Source organism: Loxodonta africana, chromosome 10, assembly GCF_030014295.1.
Source record: "Loxodonta africana isolate mLoxAfr1 chromosome 10, mLoxAfr1.hap2, whole genome shotgun sequence".
In the NCBI taxonomy this organism is placed as follows: Eukaryota; Metazoa; Chordata; class Mammalia; order Proboscidea; family Elephantidae; genus Loxodonta; species Loxodonta africana.
The window spans coordinates 102032845-102051148 of record NC_087351.1 but is presented as its reverse complement, the minus strand read 5'-3'; the positions used below and the strand labels follow the sequence as shown (position 1 = coordinate 102051148).

Genomic DNA, 18304 nt, shown 5'->3' with positions numbered 1-18304 from the left:
GGTACTGAAGCCAATTGCAACTCTAGTTTCAAACCCTGGAATAGGGTCTGCCTCTTCTCTGATTTAAACAGACAAAAACAAAACAAAACAAAAACCTTTCTTCTCAAAGTTTATCTAGGTCTAGCCTTTTCTTCTCTGAGGTAACATGGTTGCTTTCTCCAAGGATTCTCTTCATTTTTACTTTACCAACTAATTCCTCCTCATTAGTCAGAATTCGATTCAGGTAAGGGAAAGGATCATATTGCAAGAAATATGGATTATAAGATTATAATATACTTATTCTGTAATCTCAAGAAATTGACTTTAACATTGGAGAAGTGAAATGACAGCACCTTTCAAAAATGTTTTAAGCTTTTAATTCAGTCAAAATAGGACTAATGCCATCTATATGGGATGATGTGAAACTGCAGTTATTTCCAAATTGCCACATCAATATATCATTTTCTAAAATCTGAGCCTGGGTGACCATTTTGGAATTATGGAACATACCCACGGACCATTCCAATTTTCCTAGCCCCCAGAATTAAAAAACTACCCAGTAATGGCCTTTTACCTAAACTCAATTTCTGGGTTCATTATTTTCCAAGGTGAGTCATACTACAGTATTGCTTGACAAAAATCCCTCAAATTAACCAAGAGTTGGTAGTGAGAACTACTTAGGTGTAGTGATGGGCTATAAATCATATCGTGGTAGGTGCTCTGATCCTGGGAAGTACCATTAGGAAATAGAACAGAACAGCTACTATCAGAGGACTTGTTCAAAAGTGATGTACTTGCAGACAATACACTTCTAGCCTCAGGAATTTTTCAGCGCAGGAAGCACTCTTGCCAGATTTTATTTTCATCAATTGGAAGAATGCTCAATGGTGCTAATTTCGGCTGAACAATTTGTATCTACGGAATGAACACCTCTTAGCCATGGTAGAAGACAACGGCTAATGTTCCTTCTATAGAAATGTTGCCACAGAAGCCCAGGGTTATGCAGTCCAGAAATAATGTTGTTACAAAGACGTAAAGTCTTGATGTACAGCATTATGTTATTATTTTGCCCTTAGCCATCCTGACTCATTCTTTGCATTGGTGTTCACATTGAATTGACATAACTTCAAGATAAAATCTCTTCATATCACCTCAGGAATAGACTCTTTTTTTATGTGTTAATGTTCCATTATTATAATATTCAAAATTACTAATGAATGTAATATTCATTTTTAAATTATGATACTATGTCTAAAGGAGAAACACTGAGAGGAGATTTAGCGTAGTGGTTAACAACACAAACTCTGAGGCCATGGCTTTGAATCCCAGCTCTGCCATTTACTAGATGTATAGCTTTGGACAAGTTATTTGATTTCTTTGTGCCTCAGTTTTCTCATCAGTAAACTGGGAATAATAACAGCACTTCATAGGACTACAGTGGGAATTAAATGATTTAATTCACATAAAGTGCTTAGAACAGTGCCAGGCACATAGGATGTTCTCCGTAAATGTTAGCCATTATTATGAGCTGTTGAAGTAACTAACACTAAGAAAATAATTCACATTATAAACTTTGAATCTAAATACTGAATACAGGATTAGGAAATACGGAAGTGTATTTTCTCAAGAGCTAAACAAGTACTAATATATCATGGAGAACCAGGAAAAGTTCAAGTCTAAAGTGGAGGAACAAGATCTTGGGTTCTAGTCGTGACTGTACCACCAACCAGCTGTGTAACTCTGAGCCTTGCCTTCTTCATCTATCCCACGAACGGATTCGTCTGCATATTCACTGAATTACTTCCAGCGTCTGTTGTGTGCCATCGAGTCAATTCCAACTCATAGCAACCCTACAGGACACAGCAGAACTGCCCCATAGGGTTTCCTAGGCTGTAATCTTTATGGAAGCAGATCACCAGGTCTTTTCTCCTATGAAGCCGCTGGTGGGTTTGAACCACTGACCTTTCAGTTAGCAACCGACCACTTAACCATTGTGCCACCAGGGCTCCTTCACTTCTGGCCTCTAACAACCTATAGTTCTTTGAATTCAACTTTTTTTGTTCTGTCAGAACATAACAGAATCTGAACAGGATATAAATACATACCAAATAATTTCCATGAAGTTAAGAAAATGAGAAGTAACATGGGCAGATCCCAAAGTCCAAAGTCTGAGTGACCCTATCCCTTTAAAATATTTCTTGTGTGAACAATTCACTTAGAGTTCCACTAAGCAAGGTACAGTAAAGTTTGAGAGCCTTTCCCAGATTCACAACACCAAGGACTTAGGACAAAGCCTAGCCTTCCTGGGGCTGACCACGGGTAGGGGTCCTGGCCTGTGCACTCCACATCTAATCCTGCCTTTCTTATATTAACAACGTCATATCCCATAAATACCTTTTCAGAAAAATTGGCAGCATATCATTTCAAATAAAATTAAAACAATGACTTGATTTCTAAGATTATTAGATTTCTGAAAAACTTGTTTTTATCTGACATAAATGAAATAAAAACTCACAAAAAATACAGAATGATGATGTATACACACTGATTTATTTTAAAGCACAATATATAAGAAAACGTAAAGTATTTAATAAAAAATAGGTTTAAATACAATTTTAAGCTCTAATTAAAATCTCTACATATGATAAGCATACACTTTTAGTCATAAAAGTGTGGTTTTAAGGCAGATTTCAGACCCCTTACTCTACATGATGGCTAACGGTCAGCTTAGGAACATTAAAGATGTGCTTTTACACAAATCTGAAGAAACGCATTAAAATGTTTTTTAAACATTATAAACAGTTACCATACATTATGAGAAATGGTTTCATGGTCCAATTACAAATGCTTAGGCCCCATATTTTATGATATTATAAAGTTACTATTATTATAAAGTTTTTATTATACATTCTCGTTTACACTCTTTTATGTGCCACCTTCATTCCTATCAAGCAGATATTTGTATTTTAGTCTCTCTCTCACACACACACACAGACACACACACACCCCTTTACTTATGAAGCAGATATCTGTATTTTAGTCACACACACACACCCCTCTTTCCCTATCAGATATTTGTATTTTAGTCACACACACACACACCCCTTTCCCTATCAAGCAGATATTTGTATTTTAGTCACACACACACAGAGACACACACACACCTCCCTTTCCCTTGTAGAATGAATGCCCGTTGCTAAGGACATATTTGGTGTAAGGACCATCAGAGCATGGCAAAGTGCTGCCTTAACTGTTTGATTAAATGCTGTGTGTCCACATGGTCTGGAAACGCTGCTTCCGACTTCTGAGCAGCAACATAGCTTCTCTGTAGATCTCCCATCTGTAAGAAACACCAGAATAAGGCCACGGAAAAGCGAGTAAAGAAGTCAAAAGAAGACATACTATCTGCATGCTGTAAAGACTCAATGGGTTCTTAAAAGTCCAATTGCTTGATTACGTTACTTTGATTTTAAAATTCCCTCACCTGGATTATAATTCGATTGTGAAAAATATATGAGAAAGATAAAACAGCCAACTATATAAATAATTTATGTTTCATACAAGCTGTCTAGTTATGAATTCATAAGCTTGTGTTTTCTTTTCCTGTCACTGACAGTACTATAAACATAAAATGACATTAGCATGCTAAAACAGCCATCCCCATACAGCTTGGGAAAACTATTTGTAATATACCACAAAGACATTATTTTGCTTGGGGTATTATATTTTAGACATAAATTTCAAGCAAAAACTATTTCATTTACATTATAACAACATGATCTGGGAAGTTTTAAATAATACCAGCACAATAATGTTAGCAAGATAACTGTTTCAAACACTTATAAAGGATAACTCTGATTTTCAATGAACTTTGTGTTCGAGACTGGTCTCAAAGGAAACCACACGGAGTATCTGAATCTGCCTGAATGTACCTTCATTCCTTTACACATTTCTAAAGCCAAGAGAGATTTTTAATATGTTAAACAGATAATTCTGATAATTTTGGCAACATGTATATGGATTAAAAATACAAATTAAGTTACCTTTTTAAAATCACAGTATTTCTTTTTACCATACAATTTTCTCTTATGGGACTGTATCTTTTGCTTAAAGAAGTATCTCATTTGAGTGCTATGTTATTAAAATATAATAGTATTCCTGAAAGAAATCTTCCTTAATGGTTTAACTCTAAGTGGCAACATAGTGCAGTGGAAAAAACTTGAGCTCTGATGTCCTGGGGAGCTGGGCACCAATTCTAAACTTGCCATTATCACATGACTTGTGGGAAGTTTTTTCACCTCTATAAGCCTCGGGTTCCATTAGAATGTAAGCTGCCTGAGGGTAAAGGTTTTTGTCTGTTTGACTAATTACTTTATCTCCTGTGCCTAGGACACTGCCTGGCACATAGGAGCAGCTCAATAAGCAAAACATCAGGTGTGTGAAAAAATGAGTAAGGAAGTTTGGGGATATGCCTATGTCACACGGTTGCTAGGAGAATTGAAACAGGTAGGTACAGCATCTAGCGTTTACGAAGTACTCAAAAATGACAACTTATTAATGGCACTTCATTTTATTTTTTAAATAGAAATGGTAGGATAGTTTCATATTCATGCTACAAAAAATACGTTTATAATGTCTTTTGGACTATAACGACTCCTACTTAGCAGCAAGCATTTTCAGCCATCTCCTTTTCCTTAAAAGAGACTCGCCTTCCATGCAAAAGGCATGTTTCCAGGTAAAAGTTTCATGACTGACTGTTAATAAATGACTCTACCCTTTATCTTGATATTTCTGCAGACTAGTTTCATATTGACAGAAGAAAATAAATCGTAAACCAAAACACATCCAGACAAAAGGGCCTGGATATGATAAGAGCAGTGATTTCGCTATCAAATATTCTCTTGAATTCTAAAAAATGGCAGAGAGAAAAATGAGGCTGAAGTTATTAGATGCTTTTGCTTGCTTTCTTTTTATTATTAAAAATGACACGATTCCTTTCACCTTTGGATATTAATTGACTTGCAACACAGGATTAATAGTTGCACCTCTTCCATACTGCTCCTAGCTAAAGTACCTTTCACTAATATTCCTAATTTCACAATAATTGTGCTAGAGACTTGGTGGCAATATAATGTACAAATACTGTACCAGATTTCCTTGCCATAAAAACCAATTGCTCTGTCCCCCCCAAATCAGGAGTTACCCAATAAGGACTTCATTAATAACTAAATGGCATATTGTAAAGCACACAAAATGAGTCAACTGATAATGGTATTAAGTTTAGTCAATATCCAATAATAAATTTCTTTAAAGTTTATTAAACTGTTTCTTTAAGTGAGACCTGTGCATAAAATAAATGTTTTAAAAATCCTTTCTTTCAGGAAGCTAAGGTTAGAGTTTCCTTACTTATCTGTACTTTGTCTTTAAATCAAGAAACAAAAAGAAACAGATTAGATGATACGTTGATAAAGACAGAGAATACCTTATCAGAGATTGTTGCAAAATTAAAATGCGGCTCATACAGATGGGGTGCTAAAGATGATGCAGTTTGTAACAGTGCCCTTGCCTGTTGAAAAAGAAAAGTCAAACATTTCGTATGAACACTTATCGGCACTGCCATTTGTGATTTTTTGAGGGGGGAGGGAGCAAGAGTCCTTCCCTAGGATATTAGCACGATCTCGTGATAAATACAGGTCACATTCATTATGAAATACAATAAGATTTGCTGATACATGATTAACGATCTATCTTTCCCAAATCATGTTAATTATAAAATGTTTCAAGAGATAGAGAAAACAAAATGTGAGAGTGGAAAATTTAGAGTAGATTTAAAAAAAAAAAAAAAGATTTAAAGTTATCTGTAAAGTTTAGATTTTAATATCTGTTCTTGTAAAGTTGAGATTTCAATATACATACAAATCAAAATATAATCCCCCCAATGTTTTTTCAAAAGGCCTTTTGAATCTAGTGTCTGTTGCTGCTGGTTGATTTACTAGGCTCTCAATTACTTGTCTTCTAATGTAACAACCAAAAACTATCTTAATTTTCAAAACCCCAAGTTTCTGTGCTGGATGAGCAAGCAAACATTTGTTATTACACTGCTGACTGGTTTTCTGAAAATGACAAGCCATCTCTTCTTTAAGGTACTCAAAAAACACAAACTCAGCGTTCCCAGGGGCTGGGCAACCGTCCATTTCGTAGCCAAACCCAAAACCTCTATTTGTGACAAATTCATATCCTTTTTTTGCTTTTCACAGAAGACAAAATGCTATCAGTTCATATAGGATGGCAGACACTGATTTTTAATAATAAAATGAGGTTAGTATGATGAAACATTTTACCAAAACATTTAAAATTGATTGTATACTAGATAACCTATGATAAGTAGGAGGCACAGAAAGTCACAAATATGGGAACAGAGAAAATTACAAGGGCACTTGTTCCTTATGCACAAGGGCACAAGTTTCATGCGACAAGTTGCCATTTTACAACAGGTTTTGTTTATAAAATACAAATCCATCTTATTTACTTTTGGGACATCTATGAAATAATGGCAATATCCAATGACATTTCTTCCTTGTTTTGTTAAAAGTTTATCATTGTGCTTAAGAGACCAGGCTAGAGATTAAATTCCTAGCTTGCTGCTCACTATGTCTGTGACCTTGGATAGAGTCATTACTGCATTTTACGCAAATAATGCGTGGCTTCTACGTTTTCCTCCCCCGTAAGGTATTTTCATAAGCGCAGCTACGCTGGGTTTTTTTTTTTTTTTAACATGTTGCAATAAAAAAATCAGCAGAGCGCACTTATGAAAATACCTGGTCGGGGAGGGCGAGGTTGGCAAACAAACGTAGGAGTGTGTTATTTGCATGAAAATATGGTAACTTCCCTAAGTCTCAGTTTCTTCATCTCTAAACTGGGGAATGTAATAATATCTAAAATAATAATAATATCTACCTTTGATTATCATTAATATTGTATAACTATATTTAGCATTTTAAACTTTTTGTTATATATAGTAATAATGCAATTTATCAAGCACCTACCACATGCTCAATTCTATGCTTTACTAAGCCAGCAGTCCTCATAAAAACATCATTAGGTTAGTACTGTTATTACCCTATTTTATGCATCCTGAATTCATTCCACAAATATTCACTGAGCACATCCCACGTGCTACGCACTGTTTTTGATGCTGAGAATATACCAGTTGTTAATACAGGTAATGTTCCTGCTTTCACACAGTTAGGAAACCCTGGTGGCATAGTGGTTAAGTGCTACGGCTGCTAACCAAAGGGTTGGCAGTTTGAATCCACCAGGCGCTCCTTGGAAACTCTATGGGGCAGTTCTACTCTGTCCTGTAGGGTCGCTATGAGTTGGAATCGACTCGACGGCACTGGGTTTGGTTTTTTTGGTGTTCCCCGGTTGACATTACAAATTCTACAAATAAAAATATCTGATAAAATGATAAGAACTGTGAATAAAAATTCTGGGAGGTGTAACAGCATCTGAGGGCTCCTTTGGACTGATGTTTGAGATGGCCTTTCTGAGGAGGTGGCATTTAAGCTGAAATCTGAATGACAAACAGAAACTTTTGTAAGATCTGAAGGAAGAACACTCCAAAGGCCCTGAAGTAAGAATGCGGATCAAATATCTGTGGAACAGCAAAGCAGCTACAGTGCCTGGAAGTGGGAAAGGGGCGGCAGAAGATGTGGTCTGAGCGGGAACAGAGGCCAGATGACGTGGGGCCTGTAGGCTATGTCTGAAGTCCAGATTTTATTCCAAGTGTAAAGAGAAGCCATCAGAGGATATTAAGCAAAGTGGTAATAAGAAAATCTTACTTAAAATAAGCCCTCTGGCTGCTCTGTGGGGATGTATTATAGGCGGCAGAAGTGGAAACAGAAGGACCAGCTAGGAGGCTCTTGTAGTAGCCCAGGCAAGAGACGATAGCGGTCTGCGGAGGGGTGGTGAGAGCGGAGAAAAGTGGCCATGTTCAAGGCCTGGCTTGGAGGTAGAACTGACAGGGCTTGTGGATGATGGAAGGAGTCCTGGTGTCACAGTGGTTCAAGAGCTCAGCTGAAAACAGGAAGGTCAGCGATTTGAACTCACCAGTAGCTCTGCAAGAGAAAGATGTGGCAGTCTGCTTCTATAAAGACTATAGCCTTAGAAACGCTATGGGACAGTTCTGCTCTGTCCCATAGGGTCACTACGAGTCAGAATAAAAAAAATTTAATGGGTGGATGATGAAGGAGGAGGGGAGAGAGGGGAAAGGCAGTAGAAAGAGAAAGGCTTCAAGAGTGGCTCCTACGCCTTTGGCTTGAGCAACCAGATGGTGGATGGAAGGCAGTGAATGATAGGACAGTTTAATAAGATAGGGAAGACTGGGGAAGAGCAGATTTGTCGTAACAAAATCAAGTATTCTATTTTGGACTCAGAAAGTTAAGTAACTTGTCCAAGGTCACATAGCTAGGAAGTGACTGGGCTGAGATTCAAACGCAGGCCTGTCAGACTCTAGAGTTTATTTTCAAATTATAGCATATAATAACAGTCACACATGATAGCTTTTCTCTGAAGAAAGCAAACAGTCCTCTGTCTTTCAGCAGCTCACTGACCTGTTCCACATGGCCCTTCCGCATTTCCAGCACGGCCAGGTTGTTGTAGGCCTCGGCGTGGTTGTTGTTGTTGACCAGAGCCAGCCTGAAGCACTGATGGGCCAAATTCATATCTCCTATTCCCTACAAAAGACAAGCACGTATTCACACACATGAATCATACTCTTCCTCCTGCCATCTCCTCCCATCTTTCTTCAGAGAGTCGTCCCTCGGTATGTGCGGGAGATTGGTTCCAGGACCCCCACCCCCGTAGATACCAAAATTCAAGGATGCTCAAGTTACCTTATATAAAATGGCAAAGTATTTGCATATAATCTACATACATCATCCCATATACTTCAAATAATCTCTAGATTACTTATAATACCTGGTACAATGTAAATGCTAAGTAAATAGTTGTTATTCCATATTATTTAGGGACTAATGACAAGATGCAAGGTGAACAAGGCTCAAAAAATGAGTAATGGAGAGAGTGAGGAACTGTGAAATGGCAGAAGGCTACAGCCAGGTATGTCTGCACATCACTTCATTTGCACGGATTCAGCATAGTGCTCGGCAAATTCAAATCTGGCTTTTTGGGTCGACTATACACCTTTTACTCTACCAAAGGGAAAGCAAGAAGTACTGACTCATAGGAGTCAGGTGTGAATTCTAAGAAGATTTAACTTGGGAATATAAAATGAATTATGATGACTGCCAGAAACCTCTAAATTGCTACATGTGACTGTAATCAAACCTGAATTTACAACACTTGAAAATCTCTTCAAACTAACTTACAGCTACCTGTTCCATAAAAGAAATTACATTAGAGAAACAACATACCACAGCTACGTGTCCCAAATTGTACCAGACATCAGCTGTCTCTTCTTCATTTTCGGCCAGAGAAAGGGCACGTTCAAATGAGGTCAGAGTCATATCATACTGCTGGGCATAGAAGCAGCAGAGCCCCAGATTGTTAAAAAGCTGGCAGTTATAAACACCCATCTGCAGGAGCCGTCTTTGTGAAAAAGCGTACACAAATTTTGGTGTCAGAAAGTCTTCAAATTTTAAGACATATATATATATCTCTTTTACAAAGTTAGAAATGAATTCATTTTATAATTTTTAACACTTCCATAAAATATAAACAGAAAATGTTATACAGTAAATAGTAAAAAAAAAATTTTTAAGGGACTACAAAAGTATGCCTTTTGCAATGGCACTAGTCGCGGGAAATATGTCCAGCGGTAAGGTCAGAAAAAAACTTACGGCAAGTTTTTTTTCTCCAAAAGCTTTGTTAGAGAACCAAATTAAGAAATAGTCTCAGAAAGTAAAACCCACACATTTTAGCTTTATACATCTCTGGTGCGCATAGGAAAATTCCTAACACCTTCCATTCTAATTTTGTTGTTAAGTGCCGTTGAATCAGTTACGACTCATAATGACCCTACGTATCACAGAGCAAAACACCACCCAGTCCTGTGCCATGCTCACACCCCTTGTTATGCTTGAGCCCACTGGTGCAGCCACTGTGTCAATCCATCTCTATTCTAATTTTAGGACTGTATTTAGCATTTTTACCTCTAAGTTTTCATCTGAGTTGGATCATGTTTTTGTTTATCTGTATGTTGTGGTTTAGCTATGTCTAGGGTTTTTTACTGACATCCAAGGAACTTCCATCAAGGAAGATAAGACCATCAGTTGGATCCTTATGGTATCCACTTAGCTTTCACACTGTAGCTCAATAACCCTATTTTGCATCTATGCACCATTAAGCTCAAAAGGCAAAGCATGAGGGAGCTCAAATAAGCAAATGAAAATCTACCCCAGCTGCCCTGAGAAACTCATTACCCCCTGTGGGGGCAGGAGGGTAGAGTCAAGCTACATGTACAAAGGATAGCATTCATATTACTATATTTTACGTTTCCAACATATATTTGGAAAGAACTCTTGTCAGCTGCCAGTTGTCTTCTTGTATGTTACCCAAGGGCTGGAGAGAGAATCATAATTTAAAAATTAATTAGAAACCGTATGCAGGATTAAGAAAAAAAAATGTGCTCAAGGGGCAACCAGTGATCATAATTTACTTAGACTTTGAAAAAATATTTGGACAACAGTTGACAATGCTTCCTAAAACAGGTAATCCTGTTTCAAGTCTTCATCAAGGCTCTGAACACAGGCCAACTGTTTTTTGCAAATCTCTTCATTCTTCCAGCTCTGTGGCCTTATGTTTAATGGTATTAACGGAGTCAGTAATGATGAGAAGTGTTTCAAGTAACTATTAAGCTGTTACTGGTTGATGACAAAATGGCTATTTCATACAATATGTTGTTAAGAAGTCAGTTCATTATCCAGGTGTGTTTCTGCTGGATGCTAAACATCTGTGTGCTTCCAAATTATTGGCTGTTACTTTAATGCTCATACAACATCTGGTGTTTGAATTTTTTGTTTCATATAGACATGGCCTATACATTGTTACTCTACTGTTTCATTCATCTTATTATTGTTACTCCAATATTTCACAGAAGAGCAGTTCTACAAATTACATTTAAAGCACACCTGTAAAACCGGAGAGCTACTTCTGGTTGATCAGAATAAAAGTGGTTGCTTCCAACACATGCAATGGCTTCCACGTGAGTATTGTCTTGTTTCAAAACTTCTTTGTAGTATTCAGCTGCTGATGACATATTGTTCATTTCCTGTTCTCCAAAAAGACAGAAGAGTAATACTTTATTACTCAGATTGGCCAAGAAATTATTTTTTTCTGACTGATATAAGTTCATTCATTCAGCAAATATTTGTTGAGAGCCTACCATGCGTCAGGCTCTGTTCTAGGCCTTGGGGACACAAGATGAACAATAAGATAAAGTCACTGTCCTCATGAGGTGACATCTGGTAGGGGAGCCAAAGAGATGAACAAATATGTAACATAATGTCAGGAAGAATATGTGCTGTGAAGAGAAACAGAGCAGGATAAGAAGACAGAAAGAGAGGGAGGTGCTGCTTTAGATGGGGTCATCGAATGAATCACTTCGGAGGAGGTACCATTTGAACAGAGACCTGAATGAAGTAAGGCATCAAGACCTGAGAAGATCTGGGGGGAGAGAATTCATTTATTGCATGTATCGTAATAGGCAAAGGGGAAAGCAAATGTACAAGGCTGAGATGGGAAGACGCTCAACACGTATCAAGAACCACACAGGTGAGTGAGGCTGGGAAGAGGGAGAGTGGTCTGAAAGGAAACCAGAGAGGCAGCCAGGGGCTTTGTCGGCCATGGTAAAGAATTCAAACTTTTTTCTAAATTGAAGGAAAGTCATCATAGGAGTAAGAGCAGGGATTAACATAGTCACGTTTACATTTCTGAAGTGCTATCTGCAGGATTTCCCAAAGTGGGGAGGAAGGGTAGCAGGGAGACTAGGAGTCTGGGAAAAAGATGCCGGCAACCCAGACTAAGTTCAGAAATACACGCAAAATTAAAGACTAAAGAAATCTTCCACAGTTATTAAATACTCCTTCCAAAATACTGATAATCATAAACAAATGTGTTTATCATTATTAATGAATGTTCTATCTCTCAAACCCATCTTCAAGGCCTACTTCAAACTCCATACCCTTCATGAAGATTCCCCTAGCACTCTCACTTCACACAGTTCTCTCTGCCTCTCAAGTAAATATTTATTGTGTGAAGGACTCATTTGTTTTCCTGAGGACCTATTTTTTTAAAAGATTTTAATCACAAAATATTTTATTGTATCTAAGAGATTCCATCGATTATAAGAAGCGTCACATAGTACTTTCTTACAATGTACAATTTCTACTTTACACTTACCAACAGACTTGTTGGAAACCCTGGTGGCGTAGCGGTTAAGAGGTACAGCTGCTAACCAAAAGGTTGGCAGTTCAAATCCACCAGGCGTTCTCTGGAAACCATATGGTACAGTTCTACTCTGTCCTATAAAGTCGCTATGAGTGGCAATCGACTCGATGGCAATGGGTTTGGTTTGGTTTTTTTAACAGACTTATTTAGACTTACTCTGACATAGATTTTATCAAAGATCACCCTTTTGCATGCTTTTTTATAAAGTAAAATACAAGCAAGGCAAATTGGATATAGTATTCCTAAAACTTCCTCACATGCAGAGTCCAGTACTTCTCAATCACTCTCTGACTCAGTCATCGACATCCAAGTTTTTCCACACAGTATCATTATATGCATTGGTGATGCGGTGTGTTTCTTACGTGCATACGCCACTATTCTCTTCAGAATTTTCTCCAGAGCCACTGACAGTCATCATGCAGTGTCGACACCTGTGCTTTTTTGATCTTACTAACCAAAAACCAAACTTATTGCCACTGAGTCAATTCCAATTTATAGCGACCCTTATAGGACAGAGCAGAACTGCCCCATAGGGTTTCCAAGAAGCAGACGGTGGATTCAAACTGCCAGTTTTTTGGTTAGCAGCCTGAGCTCTTAACCTGTGCGCCACCAGGACTCCTTGATGTTACTAGCAGTTGTCAAAGAAAGCTTTCAGACACAACCAGGGCTCAGGCAGTCTTCCTCCTTCAAATGGTCCTTAAGTGGTTAGTTGACTGAAACATTTAAACACTGCAGTTTGTCCAGCCATGCCACCAGGAGCAGATGGTGACAACTACCTGACAACTGCTACCTGGCCACAGTGATCAAAAGATGCCATCTATTGCAAGATGTGCCCCAATTTCAGAGATACTAAAATGCAAAAAAAAAAAAAAAAATGTTTTCAGAATCCACGAAACATTGTTAATTTCCTTGGGATCAAGACATATCTTTTCTTAACACAAAATCTAGTGATTTTGGATATTAAAAAAGTAATAAGCAAGAATTAAATTGACTCGTAAACATTTTCTTTAACGTCCTGTTTCCTTGTGGGGGACTCTTCCACTACAATAGTGGTTCTCAAACTTTTTGGTCTTAGGAACCTTTTAAAACTCTTAAAAACTGCTGGGGACTCCCAGGAAGTTTTGTTTCTATAGGATGTATCTATTGGTATTTACCATGTTAGAAAACAAAACTTTTTAATTTTTATTTAATATTTGAAACATTAATTAATCCTAAAAAACGTGTAACAAATAACATGCAATAAACCTATTATAGGTTAACAGAAATAACATTCTTATTAAAAAAATAACTATACTTGAAAAATAATAGTGGGAAAAGTGGCTTGCATTACATTTTTGTGAAACTCTTTTAATGTCTGGTTTCACAGAAGACAAACGAAGTCTCATGTTTGCTTCTGTATTCAATTGTAAGATTTTGTATCATACAGACAATATAGTATCTCTGTCTCACAGATATGCAGTTGGAAAAGGGAGGAGCATTTTAACAGCCTTTTCAGGTAACTGTCACTACTGTTCTTTAGTGCTACCCCAAAATTCAGAAGAGGTAATTTCTTAAAGATTAGTTGCTACATGAATCTGATATATCACTGAGTTTTTCATACATTAAATCCAATCGTCTATCTTGTTGTTGTTGTTAGGTGCCATCAAGTCAGTTCCAACTCACAGTGACCCTACGTACAACAGGACGAAAAACTGACCGGTCCTGTGCCATTCTCATAATTGTTGTTATGCTTGAGTCCACTGTGCAGCCACTGTATCAATCTATCTCATTCAGGGTCTTTCTCTTTTTCGCTGACCCTCTACTTTACCAAGCATGATGTCCTTCTCCAGGGCCTGGTCCCTCCTGATAACGTATCCAAAGTATGTGAGACTAAAGCTTACCATCCTTGCTTCTAAGGAACATTTTGGTTGTACTTCTTCCAAGACAGTTTTGTTCATTCTTCTTGCAGTCCATAGTATATTCAAAATTTTTTCCAATACCACAATTCAAAGGCATCAATTTTTCCTTGATCTTCCTTATTTGCTGTCCAGCTTTCACATGCATATGAGGCGACTGAAAACATCTTAGTCCTTAAAGTGACATCTTCGCTTTCTAACACTTTTTAACGAGGTCTTTTGAAGCAGATTTACCCAGTGCAATGTGTCCTTTGATTTCCTGATTGCTGCTCCCATGGGTGTTGATTGTGGAGCCAAGTAAAATGAAATCCTTTACACTTCAATATTTTCTCCATTTATCATGATGTTGCTTATTTGTCCAGTTGTGAAGATTTTTGTTTTCTTCATGTTGAGGTGTAATCCATACTGAAGGCTGTGGTCTTTGATCTTCATCAGTAAGTGCTTCAAGTCCTCTTCACTTTCAGCAAGCAAGGTTGTGTCATGTGCATACTGCAGGTTGTTAATGAGTCTTCCTCCAGTCCTGATGCCCCATTCTTCACATAGTCCAGCTTCTTGGATTATTTGCTCAGCATAAAGATTGAATAAGTATGGTGGAAGGATTAAACCCTAAAGCACACCTTTCTTAACTTTAAACCACACAGTATCCCCTTGTTCTGTTCGAATGACTGCTTCTTGGTCTAAGTACAGGTTCCTCATGAACACAATTAAGTGTTCTGGAATTTCTATTCTTCACAATGTTATCCATAATTTGTTATGATCCACACAGTCAAAGGCCTTGGCATAGTCAATAAAACACAGGTAAACAACATTCTGGTATTCTCTACTTTCAGGCAGGATCCATCTGACATCAGCAATGATATATCTTGTTCCATGTCCTCTTCTGAATCTGGCTTGAATTTCTGGCATTTCCCTATTGATGTACCACTACCACCACTTTTGAATGATCTTGAGCAAAATTACTTGTGTGTGATATTGTTTGACAATTTCTGCATTTTGTTGGATCACTTTTCTTTGGAATGGGTACAAATATGGATCTCTTCCAGTCGGTTGTCCAGGTAGCTGTCTTCCAAATTTCTCGGCATAGACGAGTGAGCGTTTCCAGTGCTACATTTGTTTGTTGAAACATCTTAATTGGTATTCCATCAATTCCTGGAGCCCTGTTTTGCACCAATGCCTTCAGTGCAGCTTGGATCTCTCTTCCTTCAGTACCACTGGTTCTTGATCATATGTTACCTACCGAAATGGCTGAATGTCGACCAGTTCTTTCTGGTACAGTGATTCTGCGTATTCTTTCCATCTTCTTTTGATGCTTCCTGCATTGTTCAATATTTTGCCCATAGAACCCTTCAATATAGTAACTCATGGCTTGAATTTTTTCTTCTGTTCTTTCTGCTTGAGAAATGCTGATCGTGTTCCTCCCTTTTGGTTTTCTAACTCCAAGTCTTTGCACATTTCATTGTAATATTTTGTCTTCTCGAGCTGCCCATTGAAATCTTTTGTTAGCTCTTTTACTTCATCATTTCTTCCATTTGCTTTAGCTTTTCAATGTGCAAGAGCAAGTTTCAAAGTCTCTTCTGACACCCATTTTGGTCTTTTCTTTCTTTCCTATCTTTTTAATGACCTCTTGCTTTCTTTATGTATGATGTCCTTGCATTCATGTATGTTTTGCATACAAAAAACCCAAACCCTTTGCCATTAAGTTGATTCCAACTCACAGTGACCCTGTAGGACAGAGCAGAACTGCCTCATAGGTTTTTCAAGGGGCGGCTGTGGATGCAAACTGCTGACCTTTTGGTTAGCAGCCAAACTCTTAACCACTGCACCAACAGGGCTTCTGTCCTGCATACAACAGTTTAACTTTTACATACTCCAACTTATCAACTTTCTCCATCAGCAATTTCTGACTTTGTGTCATGCTTTGTGTCTAAGTTTATACAGATAATTTGTCTGTGTTTCTTCTGGAACTTTCATGATTTTATTTAAGTCTCTGAGTCATCTGGCAGTAATATATTCTTTTAGTGAAAGAAATCATCCAGCTCTACTTTTTATCTATTTATTAAATAATCTAATATTCCTACTACTCATTACTATCTCCTAATCCCTCATTTCACATTTACAACAATAGTAAAAAATCTACTATCCTGCTGTTTTGTGCATTAGCAACCCCATGGATCCACACACCCTCACTGCACACAGCTCGTCCAGGTTGCACAGAGGGAAGAGTGGCGTACCCAGGATATTTAACTCCAGTCTGGAACCTGGGGTGCCCCACGCTCTGGCTCCACCTGGCTCACGCCTCCCTTCCCTCTTTCTGGCTCCAAAACTTTTGCGGTCCAAACAGCAGTAACTCCCCATCCCTCCCGCCTGTCTGAGGTAATGAAGAAGTTTTAGAAATAAATAGTGGTGACAGTTGTACAACATTGTGAGTGTAATTAATGCCACTGAATTGCAGTCTTAAAAACTGTTAAAACAGCAAAGTTTGTTACATACGCTTTGTTGTTGCTGTCAGGTGCCACTGAGTCTGCTCTGACTCATAGCGACCCTACGTATAACGGAACAAAACATTGCCAGGTCCTGCGTCATCCTCACAATCGTTGCTATGTTTGAGCCCGTTGTTGCAGCCACTGCATCAATTCATCTCATTGAGGGTCTTCCACTTTTTTGCTGACCCTCTATGAAGCATGATGTCCTTCTCCAGGGATTGGTACCTCTTGATAACATGGTCCAAAGTAAGCAAAACAAAGTCTTACCATCCTCACTCTTAAGGAGCTCCACTTCCTCCAAAACAGGTTTGTTCATTCTTCTGGCAGCCCACGGTATATTCAATATTCTTCACCAACACCATAATTCAAATGAGTCCATTTTTTTTTGGTTTTCCTTTTTCATTGTCCACCTTTCGCATGCATACATTGCGACTGAAAAGACCACAGCTTGTGTCAGGTGTACCCTAGTCGTCAAAGTGACATCTTTGACTTTTAAGATTTTAAAGAGGTCTTTTGCGGCAATATAATTTTTTTTTTAATCCAATTGGTTTAACAGGTAATCTTAATCACACCCTAAATTTTCATATGTCTGACCATATGTGGATTCTATTTTGGTCCTTTAATCTGTTCCTGCATCAGTATTGTTTAAATTATAATAGCTCTAGTATTATTAATGTAGACTTAAAATAACATTTTCAAGTATATAAGTATCATTTCAAGTATATAAATAACCTTAGTATCATTTAAGTTATTTTTACAGTGGTAATTTTTGAACCAATTCACAAAATACTGACTATAATTAAAGTTTTACTTATTAAAAAATAAATTGCAAAATAACTTAAGAAAGTGAATGCTGCAGTGCTTCTCAAATTTTGTTATGCATACGAACCACCTAGAGAGTTTGTTCAAAATACAAATGGCTAAGCTCCACCTTCCAGGACTTGTGGTTCAGCAGGTAGTGTAGGGATTGTACTTCTAACAAACTTCCTGGGCACTGTGCATACACTGTAAAGTTCAAGAACCACTAGAATAATACTTCCTAGGGTAAGGTTTCTAATTTCAACCAGAACAGCTCAGATAAAGATCCATCTTCTACATGGATAAAAGAAAGGCCTCAAGAAAAATAAAAACCACAACCAAAGAAATTTAGCCAGCATAAATTATTTTAAACAAGTTTCTGCACAAAACAAGCAATGAACAATAGGCAGCACAATAACGTTCACTGTAAAACAGGAAACATTTAAAAGATACAATACCAAGATGAAAGCGATAAATAAAGGAAGAGAATGCCTCCAGAGAAAAGCATGATGTAGATAACACAAATCCCTAAAGGCATATGCAGTGTAGGCTGCAAGGCTGAGGAACAAACTTCACTAATTAAGTCCATTGCCACTTAAGAAAAAAAAAAAAGAACACACTAGGAATTTGACTTTGGTAAGGTAAACTTTGGCAAGTGGAGAATTAACTGTAAATCCAAGG

General features: G+C 37.7%; 1 protein-coding gene across 1 annotated transcript in view; it reads right to left on the bottom strand.

The window, feature by feature from the left end:
• Positions 1-2495: 2495 nt before the first annotated feature.
• Positions 2496-18304, bottom strand: part of TTC8 (tetratricopeptide repeat domain 8) — a 47002-nt gene continuing 31193 nt past the window's right edge. Inside the window, exons 10-14 of the mRNA XM_003408812.4 lie at positions 11130-11269; positions 9414-9588; positions 8592-8714; positions 5462-5545; positions 2496-3319 (exon numbers count right to left, since the gene is read on the bottom strand). Coding sequence (XP_003408860.2) covers positions 3203-3319; positions 5462-5545; positions 8592-8714; positions 9414-9588; positions 11130-11269 — 639 coding nt within the window. The 3' untranslated portion in view covers positions 2496-3202. The remainder of the gene's footprint in view (positions 3320-5461; positions 5546-8591; positions 8715-9413; positions 9589-11129; positions 11270-18304) is intronic.